Source organism: Geotrypetes seraphini, chromosome 3 (genome assembly GCF_902459505.1).
Source record: "Geotrypetes seraphini chromosome 3, aGeoSer1.1, whole genome shotgun sequence".
NCBI classification, from domain to species: Eukaryota; Metazoa; Chordata; class Amphibia; order Gymnophiona; family Dermophiidae; genus Geotrypetes; species Geotrypetes seraphini.
The window spans coordinates 374,592,176-374,617,608 of record NC_047086.1 but is presented as its reverse complement, the minus strand read 5'-3'; the positions used below and the strand labels follow the sequence as shown (position 1 = coordinate 374,617,608).

General features: G+C 44.1%; 1 protein-coding gene across 3 annotated transcripts in view; it reads right to left on the bottom strand.

The window, feature by feature from the left end:
- PSME4 (proteasome activator subunit 4) overlaps positions 1-25,433 on the bottom strand; it is a 418,332-nt gene that overhangs the window by 299,238 nt on the left and 93,661 nt on the right. For all 3 annotated transcript variants that reach the window (XM_033936116.1, XM_033936117.1, XM_033936118.1), the window contains 3 exons: positions 15,943-16,092; positions 7,823-7,886; positions 4,181-4,255 (listed from right to left, as the gene is read on the bottom strand). In XM_033936116.1, the coding sequence (XP_033792007.1) occupies positions 4,181-4,255; positions 7,823-7,886; positions 15,943-16,092 (289 nt within the window). The remainder of the gene's footprint in view (positions 1-4,180; positions 4,256-7,822; positions 7,887-15,942; positions 16,093-25,433) is intronic.

The following is a 25,433-nucleotide window of genomic DNA, read 5'->3' as shown; positions in this document are numbered from 1 at the left end:
ACTCAAAACGTCATATATCTTTACTGTCATTTTTTTATTTTTAATTTATAAAAAACATTATCAAAATGCTATGTGCAATAGTGAAATTTTTATCATTCAAGATTTGTGTCACTTCACTCCCCATGAAAGGAACAAATCAATTTTCAGAAAATCTTTTAAAACTCTATTTTAAAGTGCTTTAACTTATGTTGGAGCTGATCGCAGCTATCCATTTTATATTTAGAAAGGGGTGCCCTGACTGGATGCCCTACAGAGACCCCTGTTTTGCGTTCTTCCTCAGGGGCATGCTCAGAAACTCAACCCGCTATCATCCAAGCCACCAACTCCAATAGTGTGACAGAGGAACAAGTGAGAGAAAGCCTGGTCATTTAAAGAAAGTCTCCCAGGTTGCGCCCGCTCCAACGTGCAATCATTGCACCGTAGTTTGGACCCTGGCCTCCTTTTCTGGCCATCCTGCTGGGGAGTCGAGGAACAGATCTGGAGGGGGCTGAGAAAACTCAATCTTATATCCCTCCAGAATATTGTCCAAAACCCAACGGTCTGATGAAATCTATTCTTATTTCCTCCAGAAAGCCGACAGCCATCCGCCAGTGCGAGGATGGGCGGCCATGACCCTAACATCATTGTGGCTTTCTGTTGGCAGAGCCACCACAGGAGCCCAAGGGTTGCTGGGACCTGTAATTGCCAAATCTCTGTCTGGACCCCTGGAAGGGCCTCTGAGAAGAGTAACTTCAGAACTAGTGGGATATGCTAGAGGTATGAAAACTCTCTCAGTCGCCTACGGTATAACAATGGCCCCTATAGTCCAGGACGGCAATCCGTCACCATGGCCTTGAGGTCGTGTAAACCTTTATCACAAAGCATCTGCCCTTTGAAAGATAATTTGATGGGAGTGGCCTTGGAAGCTGAGTGGCCCGCCCATTCTCTGATCCACAGCATGCAGTGGACAGAAACGGAGTATGCTGAAACCTTAATCATGACTCTGATGATGTCAAAAAGCAGTCACATAATCCATTCCCTCTTTAATCATATGGGGACAGGTGTCCACTTCCTCCTTCACTAGGAAGGGAGGTGCGCTTAGTCACTTACGTTACTGCGGAGTCCACTTTTGGCTGCAAAAACAGCTGTTGGACATCTGGAGCCATCAGATAGAGCCTACACAACCTTTAGAGAGCCTTTGGCAACCTTTAGAGAGCCTTTGGGCAACACCCATTGGTCAGTGAATAAGAAGTTAATGTCTGGATGAGCAAGAAAAAAGGTCATCTGTGTATTTGTGCTGCTCGTAACGGAACACTGAAAAGTGGAGAGCTGTTGGCATTAAGTTTCAATGCAGAGAGGGTGTCAGAAATGACATGTAAAATGGAAGCCAATTTGAAAAGGTGACGCACTGAGGGATCATCACCGTGATCTGCAACCATCCCTGCCTCCTGACCTCCAGATCCCAAATCATCCACAGCAGCAGTGGAGCCATGTAGTAATAAGGACATGGAAAGAGACTTTCAATCATCCCAGTTCTGCTCTGAAGGATCACTGACACTAGAGGCCGACGTGGTATGAGGTGTAGACATCTGATTGGGACATGGATCCCCCTGAGGTGGAGCCAGCGAGCTAATAGGCAGCGCAGCGCTTCCCAGGTTCGTTAAGTAGGCTTTCCATAAAAGGCTGACAAAATCAGAAAAGCCTTTCACCAGAGGCCCCGAGGACCCATGCAAGACCCCAAAACTGGGGAATTAGGGCCTCCTCTGGTCAATATGTGTTTGTGTTCCACCCCCTCAATGCTTGTGGCATCTGAACAGGATCTCTTCCTCGCAGACCAGACTTCCCAGGGTTCCAAGGCCCTGAGGACTGATTAGAGGCTGAGTCTGAAGCTCCCACCCCTTCCTCTTGCACCTTGTTGTACATGGAACACAATCGATCCTCAGCCAGTAAATCTGCACAAAAAAAGCAGGAACTGAGGCTAGATTGACCTGGGGCATCCATTACAGATGATCCCTAGGCAAAGCGAGAGGTTTTGAGGCAGAAAAAAAGACTTTGAAAAAAAATAATAATTAAAAATCCAAGATGGCTGTCAGGGTTTTGGAGATGAGAGAACGAAACCCTAACTCCAGAAATCCTCGAATCTGGGTTTTTCAGACTCTCACCAATTTTCCCAATAGGGAATAATGGGAGTACTCATTGTGACTTCTGGTGCCTGTCAGCTTACACCAGCCTGCTTACAGGGAAAAGATTGACAGGGAAGAGATACACAATAACAAGTCCACCAATGAAGACTTTCTGGCTGCCAGTCACGTAGACCCTGACCACATACTCCCATCCCTAAAAATCCACGTGACACGTTGGGAGGAGAAACTTTGCAGCCAGCTCCCTGATACCCAGAGGATTGTTACACAGGGGCCCCACAGCTTACGCTCAAGCTCCTGATAAATTAGCAGGTGAGCCAGCTCCCAGGGGAATGGACCCCGAGCTCCTGAAGGGACACCAAGCAGGTTGGCTCTAAAGGTACTCCAAGAGGCTGGCCTGGGAGTAGCAGTCTACCCAGGCAGGACTGCATCCTTTCCCCAGTTGAATAAGTCCAAGAAAGAGTCCTCCAAGCACTGAAACCATGCAGAAAATTTGAAAACCTGACAGCAAAAATACTTTAAAATAATAAAATGAAGCAGAGTAGATCAGAACACAGTTGTTCTCTAATGCTAAAGGGAAGAAGTTAGAAGTTTCGAGTGACACCCTTTTGTAAAGTTAATAACTAGGAGACAGGAACAGCTATACAGAATCCTGTGTCTTTGCTACAGAAGTAGAATTCTATAACTAAGATTAATTCACAAAACTGAAGTAAGATTTTGATACAGAAAATTTCCATTATTTACTTCACCAGAAACATATTTTTCATGTTAACCATACCACATCTTCATGAATCTGAATCTAAATGACAAAGTCCTAACACATTGTTCTAAGAAGCCGAGCTAATATAGAGAGGAGAGAAAAATTTAAAAAATGTACAAAGACTATATTTGGGAGTTACACCAGATACAGGATTAGAGAAAAAAAACATACTATGCTGCACACATTTTCTGCAAAGTATAGTATACCCAATCTTTTCAGTGGACTGACTAGACTAACTGGAAAAAGTACTTATTAAATTTCTAAGGGGCCTTTTTACTAGACTGTGTTATGCACTAGCTCATACAACCTCTAGTAACTATTCTGTGTGCAAAAAAATGTTTTTGTAATTTTTTTTTGAAGTGGTGTTATCAGGAATGACAAAGAGTGGACATTCATGCGCTAACCAGTTAATGTGTCCACATTATTGTGTGTTAACTAGTTAATCCTACGTTAACACATGAACTCTTACCACTTAAAAAATAGATGATGGTTAAGGGCTCACATGGTAGATTAGATTGCTTCTTTAAAAAAATTAAAGATCACAACCAGTGATTAAATCTTCAAACTATAGAAATATCCAGTATATCCACTGGGTATTAGCAGTGTTACCAAAACCCATATAGCTGTGTTAGTTTTTTTAAATTATTTTAATATTTTAGTTTTATATTATTCTACAATTATTGGAGAAAAAGAAAAAGCCTGAGAAACAGAGCTTCTGCTCCATTTCTGAGGCTTTTTCTCCACGAACTATAGAATAGTATAAATCTAAAATATTAAAATAATTTTAAAAAACTAACACAATTTACGGGTTTTGGTAACACTGATAATACTCAGTGGATATACTGAATTTTTTTTAATAGCCACATGCTAAGGCAACATTAGTACATGGCTATTAATTTTCAAAAAAAATAGAAAATTGGTCATTTTATGGCAACAGCAAAAATGGTCTTGGTGTGTGGGAAAAACTCATTCAAGAGTTGTTAAAGCAAGATTTTGCCACAACTTAAGCTCCTTTTACGAAGGTGTGCTAGCGTTTTTAACGCACGCACCGGATTAGTGCGCACTAGCTGAAAAACTATCACCTGCTCAAGAGGAGGCGGTAGTAGCTAGCGTGCACGGCATATTAACGCACGCTATTCCGTGCGTTAAGGCCTAACGCGCCTTCGTAAAAGGAGCCCTTAGTAAAAAAGACCCTCAAGTTCATTATACATGATATTTTCAGAGGCCACTTCAAATTACAAAAGTGGCAGTATTTTGCAAAAGAAGTAGAAACAAAGTAAAAATGTATAGCACTTTATACCTTCGGCACATATGGATCCCAGTCTATGTACCCAATGTTATCAGTCGCCAAGCGAGCAAATAAGTTGACTAAATGCTAGAAGAGAGAAACATATTTCAGTATCTACATGCTTTATCATTTAGCCAGCAAAAAGTTAGTTTCATCATTTCTAATAGACATACTATAACAGTTACCTTTTTGTATAGTAGGACTTGATACAATGAGGACTTACAACAAGCATGTCAAACTCGCAGCCACATGCGGCCCACAACAAACATCTTTGCAGCCCAGCTCCGTTGCCAGGTCCACAATAGCCTCCAGAGCCTCCCTTCAGCCTTCTTCAACCCTTCCGGGCCTCCTTCAGCCCCCTTGGGCCTTGCTCTGCCCCCCTCAGGCATTCTCCCCATCTTCAGCATGCCGGCACTTACATCCGGTTAAGGGCACATGGTACCAGCGCGTCAGTAAGATCCCCAGTCTTCTGGGCAGCACATGTGCAAACAGGCTCCTCTCTTCCCTGTCTGCTGGCACTCATAACAATTCTGCCGCCCCAGAAGATGCGTCGCAAGTTGGGCCCCAAATTCAAAGGCCACTACCGCTGGAGGGCATCGTCTGCCCCTGAAAAAAAAATAAAACCCAAAAGCCTCAGAACTGACCTGGAGCCCAAAAAAGAGGCAAGGCATCCGGGTCACAAAAATAAAACAACCCATTCTCCTTCTCCTGCTGCCACTGGGTGAGTAACTTTAATTAAATAAATTAATACATTGCTTTCACAATCCAATAATATATAAATTGATTAATTCAACTGAATAATTCTGGAAGCTAATAGAGTTCACAGTTGCTTATGGCTTGACTTGGAAATTTCCTGATGAAGTGGTGATTTCTGAAACTGAGCTCTGTTGGACCGAGCCAGCCACAAAAAGTGAATGCTATTGCACAGCTTAATTAACCGATCAAATTGACCTACAAACGCCGCTGGTTCATTGAGATAAGTAACCTGGACTTGAGCTTTCAATGATTATGTAAATAAAGTGTGCTTCAAGGAATATATCACTAGCACTGTTTATTGATTGATTGATTGAACTCACTATTTAAAAAAAACAAAATATTAAAAAAAAAAACATTGGTGGTCTTATGATGGTATGTAGCATATGGTTAATAGGCCATTGCAAAAGTAAAGCAATTGAACGGGGTACCTCTGTTCTACTAGCTTATGCTTTCACACTGAAGACACCTGAACCAAAAAAAATTATTATATATATGTAAAAAATTGTTTCGGTATAGGTTTAATTTACATTGATTTTCACCTTGAAGCACACACTAAGTTTAAACAATTAGAGAAGAACTTTGTTGCCAATTCACAATCCAATAAGTCATAACTAGAGTTGTGAAATTTCTCAAGCAATCCATCGGCGCTGAGCAGTCACCTAACAACGATACAACATATGAGTATAATCAGTTGCTTATTCTTATTAAGTACTATGATGTGGACGCCTTTGGTACCCGAGACAAATTCGTGCCTCTAGTCATAATGCACCATTTCCCGCCACTAATACTAGCAGTGAATCAGACGATAATAATACCTACCATGCCATTAGTCTTGTATTGATTTGCTTGGTGCGCCTAACAGGAAATATTTCGCCTTCAGATTACAACAAATATATGAGTATAGGTTTATTTCTGTTACACTTATTAATTTGTGCAATTATTCTGTGTCTGGTAAGTTACCGATGCTTGGCACTACAACAAGACAAGATATATTAAACTGTGTTTATGAACTTTTGCAAAAATACACTTTATCTCTGTCAAAACTAAGTTCTGTAGCTACAATGGCCAGAAAAACCAAATTTTCTAAATAAACCTGTTTCTATAAACAATTACGTTTTTGCGGCCCACATAAATTTAAACCTTGTTTATTTGGCCCGTGTCAGCCTTTGAGTTTGACATGCTTGACTTACAATAATTATGAAACACATCATGACTGTTAGAACACTCAAACAAATAGCATGAATGGAATAACTGCAGTAAATTTAGTGCCTATCAATACAGCATCTATTACTGTTTGTAACTAGATCATTAAATCGAGGCAAACATAAAATAAAGTATAGCGAGTCAAGGTGGCAAAGAAAAGAAAGGAAAGGAAAGTCACATCAACTGGGCATATGATAGTGGTTTCCAAATGTTCTTAGGGCTGTCCAATAGTGCTTCCCAACTCAGGGAAAAATTTCTCAATTTGATTTGGCCTATTGAATTGTTTTTTTCAATTCGATTTTCCCACCCAATCAGGCATTTTTTTCCCAACGTCCTGACAGGTTTGCCCTCTCCAATCCCACGTTGGCACTGTTGTATAAACAAAAAATACTTTTACTCTCTCTGTTAGGTTCTATTTCATGCTTGCTGTCTAACACCAGCTCTGGCAGGATACACATTTCAAGTATTGTAATCACATATTATAATCACAAAATAAAAAATTTAACTCACACTGCCATATCCAACATTTCTTTCTCTCTCTCTTCCCTGCCTTGAGCCCTTGGTCAAACCTCTCTATTCCCCTCCATGCAGCATTTCTCCTTTCCTCCCCTCCCATCATCATGGGCAACATTTCTTACTATCTTCCCATGCACCATCTCTCCCTGCCCTCCACCCTATGTCCAACAGTTCTCCCTCTCTCTTCTTCCCTCCACCATATGAAGGATTTCTCCATTTCACCTCTTTCTACTTTGTTTCATCTCTCCCTTCCTCTCCTCTACCCCAACAGTTCATCCTCTCGCTCCTCATGTGCAGCATCTTTCCTCCCCCTTCTATCCTCCTGTTTAGCAGCACCCCACCAACCCTCCCACCGTGAGACTTGACATACCTCCAAGGCCTCTTAAAGCAGAAGCAGCGCTCTGAACAGGCTGCTTCATGGCTTGCCCTGCTACAGCTTCCTCTGATGCATCACCGATGACAACCATCAGTGAAGCAGCAGAGGGAAGGTTCCGGTGAGGCAGGCTGCAAAGCAGCCTGTTCAGTGTGCCATCACTGCTGCTGCTTTAGGAGGCCTCGGAGGTACTGTATGTCAGGTCCCACCGGGGTGGGTTGTTGGTCGCTGAATCAGTAAGCCTGATTTTCTCGGACAACGAATGGATTCACTGAAGTGAATCAGTGAATTGATGAATCGGGCAGCCAGTCAGGTTTCAGTAAATCTACTGAATAAACATAAAATATTTGCATACATTTGAGGCAGCAAGTGCACATATATCACAAACACATTCATTATCAGTATCCTGAAAATCCAGCCGATCAGGATGTGCTGAAGGACAGATTTGAGTACCACTGGTTCAGGGCATTCTAACAGAAGTAAATCAGGTAGTCTACATAAACCATATGATTCTTTTCCATTCTCATGTCCTCTGTTTCTAGCTAACTCCTTTCACTCTGTCATTCACTTTATAAATGGCTGGTCTATTCTCTTGGGTAACCAATGTGCTTGTGGAAGAAACAATGATAAACTAAAGGATTTCCTCTTTTTTACAGATGGGTAAAAAAAAGAAAAAAAAAATCTAACAGATTGATTAATGCTTTTACACTGGATAATAACCTTAAAATTATTCATACATATTACACTATGCGAAAGATCTTCAACAATTTTAATTTAACCTGTAAAAGCAAAATTAGAGTACATACCCCTTCCCATTGAGGAAGATTCTGAACTGAAATCCAAAGGCCCATTAACTCATCAAACCAAAGCCTGCAAGAATGAAATATATTAAAAATATCAAGCACTGTTAACATTTACCATCTGAAATAGACAGAAAAATGGTTTTATAATTTTATCACACTGAAGAAAAGAGATAAGGTACACTGGACAAGAAATTAAGTAGAAAAATGAAAGAAGAATGATTAGGACCAAGAGTATTAACAAAAGAGTAAAGAAAGTCTATTATAGTTTAATACAAAATAGAAAGCAAAGGACAAATTAGAGAACCACAGTTCACAGGTTGCAACAAATGCTGATTGAAAAGGGCAGGGTTTCATCTGAATATTTCCCTGAATGTGAACTTTTTTCTTTTTTCTTTCACAAAGTTATTTCAACTATTTGAAACAAATAAGGTAAAATGCTAATAACTATTCTTATTTATTACTACTTCTCTAGTAGTATTTTTTATATAGACTATCATTTAGATTCACATAAGAGAGAGGCTTTTTCTCCATTGCATCTATAATCAAGTCAAGAGAAATGTGTCATAATCCAAGAAAATGGACCAAGTCTTAAATTGAGTTACCATATTTTTTGTTCCATAAGACGCACTTTTTCCCCCCCAAAAGTGAGTGTTGATATGAGTGTGTCTTATGGAGCAAATACCCAACCCCCCCAACTCTCGCTCCAACAGCCTAAGTCTTTCCTGGGTCCTACTTCCTGATTTCTGGGTTGCCACACCACCTCACGCTCACCGAACAGCTCCTGCACAACGTCGAGGGATTTCAGCAGCCAATACACACCGCTCGGCATTCTCCCTCAAGGATGGACACTCTCACCGCCACTTCCGCTTCTGCTGCTCCCCTGTTCTGTTTCATCAGCTCGAGTGAGTTGCTGCCGTGGGCCATTCCATTGGATTGGACTCGTCCCCGTTTGCGGTCCCATTGGCTGCGTGCGTCAAGAGCCAGCGTCAGATTGTCTGTTAGAACATAAGAATATAAAAATTGCCGCTGCTAGGTCAGACCAGTGGTTCATCGCGTCCAGCAGTCCGCTCACGCGGCGGCCCCTAGGTCAAAGACCAGTGCCCTAACCGAGACCAGCCCTACCTGCGTTCATTCTGGTTCAGCAGGAACTTGTCCAACCTTGTCTTGAATCCTTGGAGGGTGTTTTCCCTTATAACAGACTCCGGAAGAGCATTCCAGTTCTCTATCACTCTCTGGGTGAAGAAGAACTTCCTTACATTTGTATGGAATCTATCCCCTTTTAACTTTAGAGAGTGCCCTCTCGTTTTCTCTACAGCCTGTCTTTATCTACTAAGTCTATTCCCTTCATTATCTTGAATGTTTCGATCATGTCCCCTCTCAGTCTCCTCTGTTCTAGGGAGAATAGGCCCAGCTTCTCTAATCTCTCACTGTATGGCATCTCCTCCAGCCCCTTAACCATTTTAGTCGATCTTCTCTGGACCCTTTCGAGTAGTACCGTGGCTTACTGCAGGATCCGATTTTGGGCTCTCACGTGCAAGTATGTACATAGAGACATGTAAGAGCGGCTCAGACATGGCAGACAAGAGAGAGAACGGCTCCTCCACCACCAACATGCTCTTCTCCTCTGCCGACTTCAGCTTCTTCATCCCTGTGAGCCAGCCAACCGAGTCTGCTCTGCTGCCTGCGGATAAAGGAGGCTGACCCACTACTACTAATCCCTTCTATGGTGCTGTCAGACGTACGCAGCACTGTACATGTAACCTTCAATAGACAGTCCCTGCTCAGAATAGCTTACAAACTAATCAGACAGGTACATTAGCTAGATTGTGAGCCCACCGGGACAGAGAGGGAAAATGCTTGAGTACCTGATTGTAAAACCGCTTAGATAACCTTGATAGGCGGTATATAAAATCCTAATAAACTTGAAACTTGAAACTTAAGGAAGGGGTCAGGGAGTTTCTCAGGCATGACTGCTTCACAAGGGAGATGGAGGTTAAGACTTAAAAGCATCTGGATTCAAGATTCAGAAAAGGGTGCAAAAAGAATCAAACAAAAGAGCCGGCGTGGATGACCAAAGAAGTGAAGAAAGCGATAGGTGATAATAAGAATTCATTCAGTAAATGGAAAAAGGGCAAAACTGAGGAGAACTGGAAAGAGTACAGGAAGAATCAAAAAGAATGTCACCGTGTGGTTAGAAAAGCCAAAAGAGAATATGAATAAAGGCTAGCCAAGGAAGTACGAAATTTCAAACCGTTCTTCAGATATATTAAAGGGAAGCAGCCGGCTAGGGAGGAGGTGGGACCCCTGGATGACGGAGACAGGAAGGGAGTGGTGAAGGAGGAGAAAGAAGTGGCGGAAACACTAAACGTTTTCTTTTCGTCTGTATTTACAAAAGAGGAAACATCCAACATACCGGAACCTGAGCAAATCTTCAAAGGAGCCCAAACAGATAAACTAACATCCATGGAAGTAAGCCTTGAAGACGTACGCAGGCAGTTAGAAAAATTAAAAACTGACAAATCGCCGGGCTAGGATGGAATCCACCCAAGGGTTCTGATAGAACTAAAGGAGGAAATAGCGGAACTACTACAGCAAGTTTGCAATCTATCCCTGAAAACAGGCGTGATCACGGAAGACTGGAAGATAGCCAATGTTACGCCAATCTTTAAAAAGGGATCGAGAGGTGAACCGGGGAACTACAGACCAGTGAGTCTGACCTCGATTCTGGGGAAAATGGCGGAAGCGCTGATAAGATAGCATCGATAAGCATTTTGAAAGAAATAAACTTCTAATCAAAAGCCAACATGGCTTCTGCAAGGGGAGATCATGCCTAACAAACTTACTGCACTTCTTCAAAGGAATTAACAAATGGATAGACAAAGGGGACCCCATAGACATGGTATATTTAGATTTCCAAAAAGCTTTTGACAAGGTACCCCATGAACGCCTACTTCGGAAACTTAAGAACCATGGGGTGGAAGGAGACGTACACAGATTGATCAGAAATTGGTTGGCGGGGAGGAAGCAGAGGGTAGGAGTAAAAGACCACTACTCAGACTGGAGGAGGGTCACAAATGGTGTTCCACAGGGGTCGGTGCTCTGACCGCTGCTATTCAATATATTTATAAATGATATAGAAACAGGGACGAAGTGCGAAATAATAAAATTTGCAGACAATACCAAACTATTTAGTGCTGCTCGGACTAAAGAGGACTGTGAAGAATTACAAAGGTACCTAAATAAGCTAGGGTAGTGGGCGACGAGATGGCAGATGAAGTTCAATGTAGAGAAATGTAAAGTATTGCATGTGGGAAGCAGAAACCCGAGGTACAGCTATACGATGGGAGGGATGTTATTGACTGAGAGTACCCAAGAAAGGGACTTGGGGTAATAGTGGACAAGACAATGAAGCCATTGGCACAGTGCACAGCGGCCACTAAGAGAGCGAATAGAATGCTAGGTTTAATCAAGAAGGGTATTACAACCAGAACAAAAGAAGTTATCCTGCCGTCGTATCGGACGATGGTGCGTCCACATCTGGAGTACTGCGTCCAATATTGGTCGCCATACCTTAAGAAGGATATGGCGATACTCGAGAGGGTTCAGAGGAAAGCGACGCATTTGATAAAAGGTATGGAAAACCTTTCATACACAGAGACTGGAGAAACTGGGGCTCTTTTCCCTGAAGAAGAGGAGGATTAGAGGGGATATGATAGAGACTTACCAGATCATGAAAGGCATAGAGAAGTGGAGAGGGACAGATTCTTTGAACTTTCGAAAACTATCAGAACGAGAGGGCATTCGGAAAAGCAGAAAGGGGACAGATTCAAAACCAATGCTCGAAAGCTTTTCTTCACCCAGCGGGTGGTGGACACCTGGAATGAGCTTCCAGAGGGCGTGATAGGACAGAGTACGGTATTAGGGCTCAAGAAGGGATTGGACAATTTTCTGAAAGAAAAGGGGATAGAAGGGTATAGATAGATGACTAATACACAGGTCCTGGACCTGTTGGGCCGTCGCACGAGCGGACTGCTGGGCACGATGGACTCCTGGTCTGAACCAGCAGAGGCACTTCTTATGTTCTTATGGATAGTGGATAGCGTGGCTGGTTTTAAGAAAGGTTTGGACAGTTTCCTGAAGGAGAAGTCCATAGTCTGTTTAATAGTGGGCAACCTGACCATCTTGTGGAACTTCTCGTCCAGAACTCGCGAGAACTGATGGCAGATATTCACGGATCTGGGTGGGACCAGGCAGGAGCGCAAAAAGCTCATGCCTGCCTTGTCACCGTTCTGACATTGCAGGAGGAGTCAGCCGGTGGGAAGGGCAGCAGCGCAGGATACAGTGCTGGAAGGCAGCAATTTATAAAAGGTACAGGGGGGCCCTGCCTGCCTGCATGAGTGTGGGAGATAGGGTGCAGAGCCTGGCAGGGAAAATTTGGTTCAGAATGTCTTTTTTTTTTGTTTTCCTACTCTAAAAATCTAAGGTGCGTCTTATGGTCAGATGCATCTTATGGAGCAAAAAAATACGGTATTCAGCTGGCTAAGTAATCACGAAGATGCTTATTCATATGCAACAAATCACATCAAGTAAGCGTGCACTAAGACGAGGGACCTATTCTTAGATTGTGACACAAATATGCAAGATAAGTGTCTTAGGAAATTTCATTTATTAATAATATACAGCAGACCCCCCGTAATTTCACGGTTTGCAGACTCAGTCATTCCCGATATTTTCTGACTGCCTCTTCTGCGAATCAGCCTTCTGCACAGCCGATTCCTCCTCCTCTCACCCCCGGTCAGCCAATCAGCCTTCTGCACAGCCTCTTCCTCCTCCTCCTCCTCCCCCTCCCCCCCCCCGGTCTTCTGGTCAGAAAATACAGGGAATGAGTCTGCGAATCAGCCTTCTGCAAAGCCGATTCCTCCTCCTCTTCCCCTCTCTGCCAATCAGCCTTCTACACAACTGATTCCTCCTACTCTGCCCCCCGTCAGCCTTCTGCACAGTTAAACCGCCTGCCAGCCTAAATATTGTTTTTATAACACCTGCCGCCGCCCCTGCAGTCCTCTCCCGCTCCCAATCCACTCCTAAACCACATTTGCGGTTTTTCAAAATTTGCAGGTGCTCCTGGAACAGAACCCCCACGAATTTCGGGGGAGTACTGTAGTTTAAAAAAACAAAGTTGGGAGTGGATAAATCAGGGATAAAAATTTAAAAGTAGCCTGGAAAAAGTATTTTTTTTCAGACCTGATTAGGGATCATGACAAATTAACTCAAGAAAAAGAGATTAGGTTCTTACCTTGATAATATCTTTTCCAGTAAATAGGGATGATATGTTGAACCAAGGGTCTTCCATCCACTCCCTTAAGTCCATTGCAGGAGATACTGATCACTGTTTTCAGCACTTCCTTCTCCTCCTTGCTGCCCCAGTCAATTAGTTTTAAAGCAGGCGACAGCCCTACAGAAGAGAACAGGAGGAGGAGAATGGGGAGATGCCCCACCACCAACAACAGGAACTTGATCTGCTCATACAAAAGAACACAATGCTCACAGATGGACTAAGGAGAGGAAGAAAATAAAGAAAACACCACTTAATAACAATAAGCCATAAGAAACTGTGGAACTCGGGGGAAAACTCCCATGGAACTATATACATTCAATATACAATATCTTCAAAGAAACAAAAGCTGGCAGAAAGTTCAGAGATGCAGCCTTCAGGCAGCAGACAAGAATGGGCCAGGGGGGAGGGGAGCTATGGAGGAGTGCAGCATACCATCCCTATGTACTGGAAAAGATATTATCAAGGTAAGAACCTAATCTCTTTTTCCAGTGAAATAGGGATGGTGTGATGGACCAAGAAACGTACCTAAGCAGTCCCCAAAACCCTGGGTGAGAGAGATAAGCCTGCCTGCAAAATAGAGGCTCCAAACGAGGAATCCTCCTGTGCCACCCTATCCACCCTATAAAATTTGATGAAAATGTGAAGAGACGACCAAGTTGTTGCACGACAAATGTCATCTGGGCTCATATCTGTAGATGAAGAAAGGAACTGCTTTCATGTTCTTCACCATCGCCATGAGGTTGAACATCTGTCTGCCCCAGCAGGTGATTATGGTCAGAAGAGAGGATTATGCCTGAGGAGAGAGACACCACTCTCCCAGGTCCAGAGTTTGTCTGCAGAGGAAGTCCACTGAGGAAATTCGCCTGTACGTTTTGCATGCCTGTGATGTAGACTGCCAAAATGGTCAGAACATGAGCTTTCACCCAGCGAAAAAGAGCCTTCTTCTCCTTTGGAGCCGGACACTCCTGGTGCCTCTTTGCCTGTTGACATAAGCCACTGCCATGGCATTGTCCAAAAGCACTCTGACCACCTTGTTCATTAGCCAGGGCTGAAACTGTGTTAAGTGCTAGCCGGATGGCTCAGAGTTCAATCCTGCTGATGCATCAACAGAGTTGAGATGGAGACCACCTTCCCTGAACTGGACAGTTCTCACAATGAGATCCCCAGCCCAAGAGGCTGGCATCTGTCATCAGTGTGATCCAAGAGTTGATCCAAAGAGGCATCCTTGAAGTCTAAAACTGAACGGAGTTACTAGGTCATGCTGCAGCTGTCATCCAGGGCAGTAGAGCATGCACAGAGATCCTCTGCGGAGACAGCAAGACAGAAGACCAGCGAGACAAAAGGCACCACTTCTATTGTGGCAGCCATCAAACCTAGAACTTGAAGATAGTCCCAGGCCAAAGGAGTCTGTTGTGCAAGGAGAGCTGAAATCTGATCCCCAAACTTCTGTTTGCATGCCTCTGGAAGAAACATTTGACCTTGATCCATATCAAATTGGACGCCTGGGTACTCCAGTGACTGAACTGGCTCCTTTCAAGTTGACAATACAGCCCAAACTCTGAAGGGTTGCCATGACGGCCTGAACTGCTCTCTCTTCTTCCTCCTTCAAGGAGGCTCTGATAAGCTAGTCATAGAGACATAGAAACATGATGACAGTTAAAGGCCAAATGGCTCATCCAGTCTGTCCATCCACAGTAACCTCTGCTGAGGAATTTTTCCCCTGACTGGAAAATTTAAAGGGCTTAAAAGTCTTATCTGAATGCTTCTCAAATTGTTTTGGAAGCTCTATTTTCTAAAGAGAATTAAACTTCTCAAAGCTCCAGCTCAGTGATTGAATCATTACCTCCACCCCTTTATTTTATCAAGCTGCACTAAACGTTTTTAGCACAAGCTTGTGAGGTAAGTACTCCAACAGTCATAGGAATTCTATGAGCATCGAAGCATTTATTGTGCCAGCTTGCACTAAAAATCTCTAGTGTAGCTTGATAAAAGAGGGGGGGGGGAATTATTTGTTTTCTTTGAAGAGTATAAGTGTATATGTGCTGTAGGTTCCAGAGCACCAGAAGACTAGTACTAAAGATTTATATCTCCCTCTGAGTAAGTTTAGGGAAACAAGTTCAGAGAATAGTACGGAAACCAGATAAGGAATTGGTTTCATTTCATTTAATTTGTCAGTCTAATTAGTGTAGGTATCCTGTTTTAGGCAGACCCACTTTACAAACACACACACAGGGAGGAAGTCAAAGAAACAAGCAAACTGGAAGATAAGTACCACAGGAATTTTTAAAGAAATTGAGACTCTCATTAAAAAAAAACCTCATATGCTATTTGATTGCCAACCTTTGACAAATTTAATACAGCTGATTCTAGTCTTTAGGCAAGGCTGGAACTTCTAAGCTCCAATTATACATTCTCCTTGTTGGAAACAAATTGATATTTGTCCAGATTTACTATTGGGTAAAAGCCACACAGGGGGAGTCTCATGAGACTGAGAATTTGTAAGACTACCCACTGGATCACCAGGACTTAAGGCAGGCCTGCAGGTCCAGGGGGACTGCGCAGAACTGAGGACCCGAATATAAATAGAGACCCCCATTTTTTTGACCCACAAATCTGGGTTTATATTTGAGTATATGCATATCTTTAGATATGAGAGAGAGGGAGAGATTTATTAATTATCTTAAAAATTGAGATTGCTGGGATTCATACGCTCTTCAATAATAGCTAGAAGGAACAAATATTGAGCCACAGGAAGTAACAAATAAAAGGCTATTGACAGCATACTTACTTAAAACCTTTGCAATGAAGCTCTGGAGGGAGGGAGGTAGGCAGGAATAATTCTAGATAACTAATGGCCTTTTGCATAGTGACATCAAAAGGACACATTAAAGGCCTCCATTCTTCCAACATTTCAGCTGTAGCATCATCTGGAAAATAACTTAAATACAAATGCAAAACCTTAGTTTTCAGGTTTCAAAATGTAAACAAAGACATAGTAAAAATGAAATTTCTTCACAACGTACTATATATTTAAAGGAAATTAAAACATATACCTTTAAGATACTAAATAAATCAATCAACTTGGCATAATGTTAAATCCAGTGGCATTGACGTACAATACCATCCTATTTGATACGTAAACTTATGTATATTGAAACTGTTTGTTTGCACTATGGTAGTTTGGAAATTTTATAAAGATTTACAAAAAAAAAAAAACCCAACAAAAAACTTGGCATAATGTTATTGCACCTGTTTGTTCTCTTTTGTCTATTTAGGTTTTGTTGTCTTTGCATTTTTACTCGGTTTTGCCAAGTCTTTTTTTTTCTTCTTTTGCTTCTCTTTTCTCCAATTTATTTTCTAACTCCCTTCTGGATAATGCACCCATCCAATTTGTCTAGCCTCTCTCTGTCTCCTAGGATCAGCCACAGCAGCAGGCCAGAACCAGGTGCTGTTGGTTGGGCACCTAGGAAACATGATGCCTGAAGCTGTTTATGCCCTGTGATTATACTGTACAGTGTATGTACAGGTTTTGGCCTATTACCAGTATGCCTAGGCCCAAGCTGAATAGGGCTGTCCTACAGCAGCAGTCATACTAAGGATAGCCGATGCTGTGGCCAGACCCAAGAAATGATATAGAGACAGAGATATACATACACATGACACAGATTTTTAAAAAGGGCTCTAGAGGTGATCGGGGAGACTGGACATCAAAATGGCAGATGACATTTAATGTGAGCAAGTGCAAAGTGATGCACATGAGAAAAAGGAACCCAAACTATAGCTAGGTGATGCATAGTTCCATGTTAGGAGTCACAGCCCTAGAAAAAGATCTAGGTGTCATTGTTGAGGATACATTGAAACCCTCAGCTCAATGTGCAGTGGCGGCTAACAAAGCAAATAGAATATTAGGAATTATCAGGAAAGGAATGGAAAACAAAGATAAAAATGTTATAATGCCCTTGTATTGCTCTATGGTACAGCCACACCTCGAATACTTTGTTCAATTCTGGTCACTGTATATCAAAAAAGATATAGTGGAATTAGAAAAGGTACAGAGAAGGGAAACAAAAATGACAAAAGGGATGGGACAACTTCCTGTGAGGAAAGGCTAAAGTGTCTAGGGCTCTTCTACTTGGAGATGAGATGGCTCAGGGGCAATATGATAGAGGTCTATAAAATAGAATGGAAAGGGTAGATGTGAATCACTTATTTACTCTTTCCAAAAATACTAGGACTAGGGGGTCATATGATGAAGCTACTAAGTAGTAGATTTAAAACAAACCAGAGAAAATATTTCTTTACACAACATGTAATTAACATTGTTGCCAGAAAATTTGGTGAGATCAGTTAGCTTAGCAGGGTTTAAAAAAATATTTTCATATAGTTTCCTAAAAGAGAAGTCCATAGGCCATTATTGAGATGGCTTGGGGAAATCCATTGCATACTGCTAGGATAAGCAGCATAAGATCTGTTTTACTACTTGGGATCTTGTTAGGTACTTGGGACTTGGGTTGGCCACTGTTGGAAACAGGATACTGGGCTTGATGGACCTTGGGTTTGTCCCAATATGGCAATTCTTATGTTCATAAGCTGCAGAGTAGGTTGGTGCTATATTTGCTTATTGCCTGCTGGGTCCTACGAAAATTTAGTCACTGAACTTGGTAGTGTGTAGTCCTTGCTCTCCACCCGCATCCCTTTTCCTTTTGAGAAAGAACTGGTTGAAACACGATCTGTGTTGAGGAAACAGAGTTTGGCTCTATCACACACTCATGATTGACTTGGATTTTAAATTGTGTTTTTTGGTTTTGATTTTTGCAATTTTGATTTTCACTGAGAGTCTACAGAATTGAGATAAGTGATATTTTACTTACATGTTTTAGACCTTTTTAGACACATTACATCAGTGACATTTTGAATAATGGAGGCAAGCAGGGCATGTGCAATGATGTTATAAGTTGAACTTTCTTCAGCCTCCCTGTGGCTACTTGATTTGTTCATGTCACTGAGCATATTTATATATTTATATTCATTATATTTTTTATGAAATTCTCTAGTATTGTAGTTTATATTTTTTGTGAGAATTTTGTTCTATACTATATTTTCTCTCTGATTGACTTTTTGGGTTTTATCATTGCCATAACTACCCTGTGTCTTCCATGACAATAAAATATATAAAATGAATAAATATGGACACAGAGGAAGTGAACACTGGCTAACAAAAACCAAAAGGTCTGTTTCCTTTCCCAATATCTACTAATGAGCTAATTTTGGACATGATATGTGATACCATAGTCTACATTGTTTTATAAAAATAGAGAAAAAGGAAGGCAGATAAAGACCATATGACCTATCCAGTTTGCTCATCTATGCCATGTACTTTCCCCTAGAGATCTCATATGTATAGTATCTATTCCAAGCTTTCTTGAATTTATCTCAATCACCTCCACCAGGAAGCTGTTCCACACATTCATCATCCTTTCTGTGAAGGAGCATTTTTGCAGGTTACGTCCGAGTTTCCCCTTTCACCTTCATCCTTCTATGTTTTCTACGTTTAATCCAATACTGGCCCCTCCCCCCAATTCCAGAGCTTCCTTTGAGAGAGACTTGCCTTCCAAGCCTTTATACCAAAGAGGTATTTAAAGATCTCCATCTCCCCTCTCCCACATTTCTTTCAAACCCCATATACTTTATGATGAACACCACTGATAATTTTAGTAGCCAAACTCCAGACTGACTTCATCCAATTTATATATTTCTAAAGGTTTGGTCTTCAGAATTATATATACGGTAATATTCCAAATGAGATCTCACCAGAGTCATCACCACCTCCTTTTTCCTACTGGCTATACCTCTTACTATACAACCAAGCATCCTTCTAGCTTTCGCCATTGCCTTTTCTACCCTGTTTGGCCACCTTAAGAACATCATATATATGATCATCATATATATGACCCAAGTCCCACTCCTCTTGTGTACTAAAGTTCTTCATCCCCTCTGGGTTTTGAAGCCCAAATGCATTATCTTGCATTTTTTAACATTAACCCCCTCTTCTACGAAACTGCGCTAGCAGTTTCTGGTGCAGAGAGCCACAATGAATGGCCCATGCTGCTCCCAACGCTCATAGGAACTCTATGAGCATCGGGAGCAGCGCAGGCCATTCAGCACAGCTTCCCACGCTAGAAACTGCTAGTGCAGTTTTGTAGAAGAGGAGGTAAATCTTAGCTGCCAAATTCCGGACCATTCTTCAATCTTTGCTAGCTCTCTCCTCATGTTATCTATAACATCAGGAGTATCTATCCTATTGCATTTTTTGTTATCATTTGCAAAGAAGAAAGCCTTATCAGACAGCCCTTCAGAATATTGCTTATAACAATGTTAAAAGAACCAGCCCAAGAATTGAACCTTGCAGCACACCAAATGGTAACATCCCTTTCCTCAGAGTAAGCTCCATCTATCACTGTCATTCTCCAGTTCCTAAACCTAGTCTGTCACTTTGGGGCCCATAATAAGTGCACTCAGTTTATTTATTAGTCATCTAGGCAGAACTATGTCAAACTTAAAGATTCTGCTAAAATCCAATTCCATCACATTTAGCACTCAATACAAATCTCTTGTTATCCAGTCAAAGAAATTAATCAGATTTGTCTGACAAGACCTGCTTCTATTGAAACCATGGTGCTTGGGGTTCTGCAATCCATTAAGTTCCAGAAACTTCACCATTCTCTGTTTTAAAAGCATTTCCATTAAAGCAATGTTACTTACCGTAACAGTTGTTATTCAGGGACAGCAGGCAGCTATTCTCACTAATGGGTGACGTGATCCAACGAAGCCCCGATACGGACGCTTCTTTGAAGAAAACTCGAAGTTTTGAGTCGCCCGCACCGCGCATGCACGAGTGCCTTCCCGCCCGATGCACTGGGCGTGTCTCCTCAGTTCAGCTAGCTAGCAGAGAAGCCAACCCAGGGGAGGTGGGTGGGACGTGAGAATAGCTGCCTGCTGTCCCTGGATAACAACTGTTACGGTAAGTAACATTGTTTTATCCCAGGACAAGCAGGCAGATATTCTCACTAATGGGTGACCTCCAAGCTAACCAGAATGGGATGGTGGGAGAGTTGGCAACTTAGGAGAACAAATTTTGTAGTACTATTTGGCCAAACTGTCCATCCCGTCTGGAGAAGGTATCCAGACAATAGTGTGAGGTGAAGGTATGAACCAAGGACCAAGTGGCAGCTTTACAAATCTCCTCAATCGGTGTTGATCTGAGGAAGGCTACAGAAGCTGCCATCGCTCTGACCTTGTGGGCTGTGATTTTTCTGTCAAGGGGCAATCCAGCCTGGGCATAGCAGAATGAGATGCAAGCCGCCATCCAGTTGGAGATGGTGCGTGCTTGGAAACGGGGCGTCCCAACTTTTTCGGATCGGAGATGAAAAGTTGAGGAGCAGATCTGTGAGGTTTGGTGCGTTCTAGGTAGAAAGCTAAAGCACGCTTACAGTCCAGAGTATGAAGAGCAGATTCTCCAGAGTGAGAGTGTGGCTTCGGAAAAAACACTGGCAGGACGATGGATTGGTTGAGATGAAATTCTGAGACAACCTTAGGAAGGAATTTCGGGTGTGTGCGGAGAACCACCTTGTCATGATGGAATACTGTGAAAGGCAGGTCCGCAACTAAGGCTTGTAGCTCACTGACTCTTCGGGCAGAAGTGAGGCCAATGAGAAACACCACTTTCCAAGTGAGATACTTCAGGTGAGCCTTGTGAAGAGGTTCAAATGGAGGCTTCATAAGCTGAGAAAGAACCACATTGAGGTCCCAAACCACTGGAGGCGGTTTGAGGGGAGGATTGACATGGAAGAGTCCTTTCATGATTCTGGAAACCACCGGATGAGCAGAGAGAGGTTTCCCTTGAAGAGGCTGATGGAAAGCAGCAATTGCACTGATGGACTCGTATAGATGTAGACTTGAGACCAGAATTAGAAAGGTGCAAAAGATAATCCAAGACTGAAGACAAGGAGGAGTGCTGTGGCTCATGATGATGAGAAAAACACCAAGCAGAAAATCTAGTCCACTTTTGGTGGTAGCATTGTCTAGTAGTGGGCTTCCTTGAAGCTTCCAGGACATCTCTCACAGGTTGAGAAAACTGGAGAGGGGTTACGTTGAGAGGAACCAAGCTGTCAGGTGTAGAGACTGCAGGTTGGGGTGAAGCAGAGATCCTTGATGCTGTGTAAGCAGAGATGGAAAGACTGGTAGAAGTTATGGCTCCCTGCTGCTGAGCTGAAGTAGAAGGGAGTACCAAGGTTGTCTAGGCCATCATGGGGCAATCAGGATCATGGTGGCATGGTCTGACTTCAGCTTGACTAGAGTCTTTTGAATGAGAGGAAATGGAGGAAACGCATATAGAAAGCGATTCGTCCAGTCAAGGAGGAATGCATCTGCCTCGAGGCGCTGAGGGGTGTAGATCCTGGAGCAGAAGTGAGGCAGTTTGAAGTTGTGGGGGGCTGCATAGAGGTCTATCTGAGGTGTCCCCCACAGAGAGAAGATATGATGCAGGGGCGTGGAGTTGAGGGTCCACTCGTGAGGTTGCAGAAGACGGCTCAGGCTGACTGCTAAGGCATTGTCTGCCCCCTGGATGTAGACCGCTCTGAGGAAGGTATTGCTGTGAGTCGCCCAATCCCACACCTTCAGAGCTTCCTGGCAGAGGGAGGCCGATCCTGTGCCTCCCTGCTTGTTCACGTAGTACATGGCGACCTGGTTGTCTGTGCGAATGAGGACAACCTGGTCGCGAAGGAGATGTTGAAAGGTCTGGAGAGCGTTGAAGATCTCCCTGAGTTCCAGGAGATTGATGTGGCACTGGCAGTCCGTGCTGGTCCAGTAACCCTGGGTGCGGAGGCCGTCCAGATGGGCCCCCAGGCATAAGTCGACGAGTCGGTCGTGAGGACTTTCTGGTGGTGGGGGATGTGGAATAACAAGCCTCTGGATAGATTGGAGGAGAGCATCCACCAGCGAAGAGACTGTTGTAGAGCAGGAGTGACCCAGATGAGGCGAGTCAGAGAGTCGGACATCTGGGACCACTGGGACGCCAGGGTCCATTGCGGAATCCTGAGGTGAAGTCTGGCAAGCGGAATCACGTGAACTGTAGAGGCCATGTGGCCTAGAAGGACCATCATTTGTCTTGCTGAGATGGACGTGCGAGAGGATACTGAGTGGCAGAGATGAAGGAAAGCATCCCTGCGTGGGGGCGGGAGGAATGCTCTGAGTTGGGTAGTATCCAGAATCACTCCAATGAAGGGAAGAGTCTGGGAAGGTTGCAGGTGGGATTTGGGGAAGTTGATCTCGAATCCCAGATGTTGCAGTAACCAAATTGTCTTCTGGATCGCGAGAGCGGCTCCCTGAGATGTGGAATCCTTGATGAGCCAATCGTCCAGCTAAGGAAACACCTGGAGGCCATGGCTCCTGAGTGCTGCGGCCACCACAACCAGGCATTTGGTGAAGACTCTGGGTGATGAGGACATTCTGAAGGGTAGCACTCGGTATTGGAGGTGAAGGTGTCCCACCCTGAATCTGAGATATTGACGGGAGGCTGGATGAATTGGAATGTGAGTGTAGGCCTCCTTGAGATCCAGACAGCATAACCAGTCGTTCTGCTCGAGGAGGGGGTACAGTAATGCCAGGGTCAGCATGCAAAACTTTTCTTTGACCAGATATTTGTTGAGTACCCTGAGGTCCAAGATGGATCGCAGGTCACCCGTCTTCTTTGGAACAAGGAAGTATCGGGAGTAAAACCCCTTGTTCTGTTGGTCCTGGGGGACCGGTTCGACAGCCCCCAGCTGTAACAAGGCCTGGGCTTCCTGAAGAAGAAGAGCGGTCTGGGTCAAGTTGGAAGGATACTCTCTTGGAGGGTGCTCCAGAGGAGCTTGGTGGAACTGAACGGAGTATCCTTCTTTTATGATGGAGAGAACCCAGAGGTCTGTGGTGATAGTCGTCCATCGGTGGTAGAAATGGAGGAGGCGGCCTCCGATGGGTGGATTTACTGAGAAAGGGAGGACGATGGAGGAAATGTCCTCTTTGAGACAGTCAAAAGGGCTGGGGGGCCTTAGGTGCAGCCGGTGGCTGAGGCTTATGCTGGTGTTTCTGCGGGTGCTGTCTCTTTACAGGCTGTCTGCTGGGGTGAGCCTGTTTTGGAGGGTAGCGCCGCTGGTATACCAACGGCGGGCGAGGCTGGCAAGGAGGAGCAGGCCTGGGTTTCGGACGTAGGATGGACTGGAAGGATTGTTCATGGTCCAATAGCTTCTTGGTCACCGCCTTGATGGATTCGTCGAAGAGGTTGGTGCCAACGCAGGGAACGTTTGCGAGCCTGTCCTGGAGGTTGGGATCCATGTCGATAGTCCTCAGCCATGTCAGCCGGCGCATGGCCACTGAGCACGCTGTTGCCCGAGCCACGAGCTCAAAGGCGTCGTACGAGCACTGCATCAACTGTACCCGGAGCTGGGATAGCGAGGCCAGCGCTTCTTGGTACTCGAAGTGTGCCCTCGTGTCCACGTAGGGCATAAACTTCTGGAATACCGATAGGAGGAACTCCAAGTATATTGTGAAGTGGAAGTTATATTTCAGAACTCTCGAGGCCGAGTTCTGGTACTCTCTCCTGCCAAATCGGTCCATGGTTTTTCCTTCTCTGCCAGGCGGGACGGCGGCGTAGACCTGGGAGGGATGGGATCGCTTCAATTCTAGAATGTTGCCTGAGTAAGAACTGGGCTTCAGTGTCTCTCTCTTATATTTTTAAGTTTAGTTATATTTAGTTTTCTTTGTTGATTTCTAGTTTATCTTGTTCCTTTCATATACCTTATTCATAGTTTTATAGGGTTCTACACTTTTTTCTTTTAATTTTCACTCGGGTGAGTCAGAAAACATCTTGGAAAGGAGGAGTTTGACAGTTATAGAATCGCAGCATAACTGCCTACAAACCTAAAAGCCTAGAATGGTGCTTTTTCAGCAGAGGCCCTTCCTGCGTCCTTCCTTCCTTCCTTCTCCCCTGTTTTAGTAGGGGATAACGGTGAGCACAAGTAGACGCTGGGGCCGCACCGAAAATAGCGGCAGGCAGCAGAAGCAGCGGCGGGGACTTATGAGCACAGCTCCGCCTCTCCCCCGATCCAGCAGGGACTAATGGTTGAGCACAAGGAGACGCCGGGGCCGCACCGAAACCAGCGACAGGCAGCAGAATCACCAGCAGGGACTTAAGAGCACAGCTCCGCCCCTCCTCCGATCCAGCAGGGGATAAAGGTGAACACAAGGAGATGCCGGGGCTACACTGAAACCAGCGGCTGGCAGCAGAAGCAGCAGCGGGGACTTAAGAGCTCAGCTCCGCCCCTCCCCTGATCCAGCAGGGGCTAATCGGTTGAGCATGAAGAGACACCGGGGCTGTACTGAAACCAGCGGCAGGCAGCAGAATCAGCAGTAGGGACTAAAGAGCACAGCTCCACCCCTTCCCCGATCCAGCAGGGGATAACAATGAGCATAAGGAGACGCCGGGGCCGCACCGAAAAGAGCGGCAGGCAGCAGAAGCAGCGGAGGGGACTTAAGAACACAGTTCCGCCCCTCCCCCGATCCAGTAGGGGCTAACGGTTAAGCGCGAGGAGACGCTGGGGCAGCACCGAAACCAGCGGCAGACAGCAGAATCAGCAGCAGGGACTTAATGAGCACAGCTCCGCTCCTCCCCTGATCCAGCAGGGGATAACGGTGAGCACAAGGAGACGCCGGGGTCACACAGAAACCAGCGGCAGGCAGCAGAAGCAGTGGCAGAGACTTAAAAGCACAGCTCCGCCCCTCCCCTGATCCAGCAGGGTTCTATACCATACTAGATATCGGATCTGAGAATGGTGGCAGTTGACCGTTTAATGCAGCTGATGCACCGAGATGATAGTGGCGGTTGTCTGGCTATTGCAGAGGTCATCTGATCCAAATGACATGCCTGCATTTTAGCATTGCATTGACTCTGATCTAAATGACTAGCCTGTATTTTGGCACTCATTACTACTTCCTGGGAAACCTCATGGCTGAAATATTGTGTATTGGCTTGGCTGCATATGTCAGGGCTCAAGGAGCATACCAGCTTTCGCTCCTTGGCATATCGTTCTTTATGAACTTCTAACATCAGATCCTATTGTCTGACTGGAATTTACTTTATTTCATTTATTTTATTTTTATTTATTGTTTTCTCAGGTATTATAACTAGATTGTGAGCTTTCGGGACAGCTAGGGAAATCCAAAGTACCGTTTTTATTTATTTTA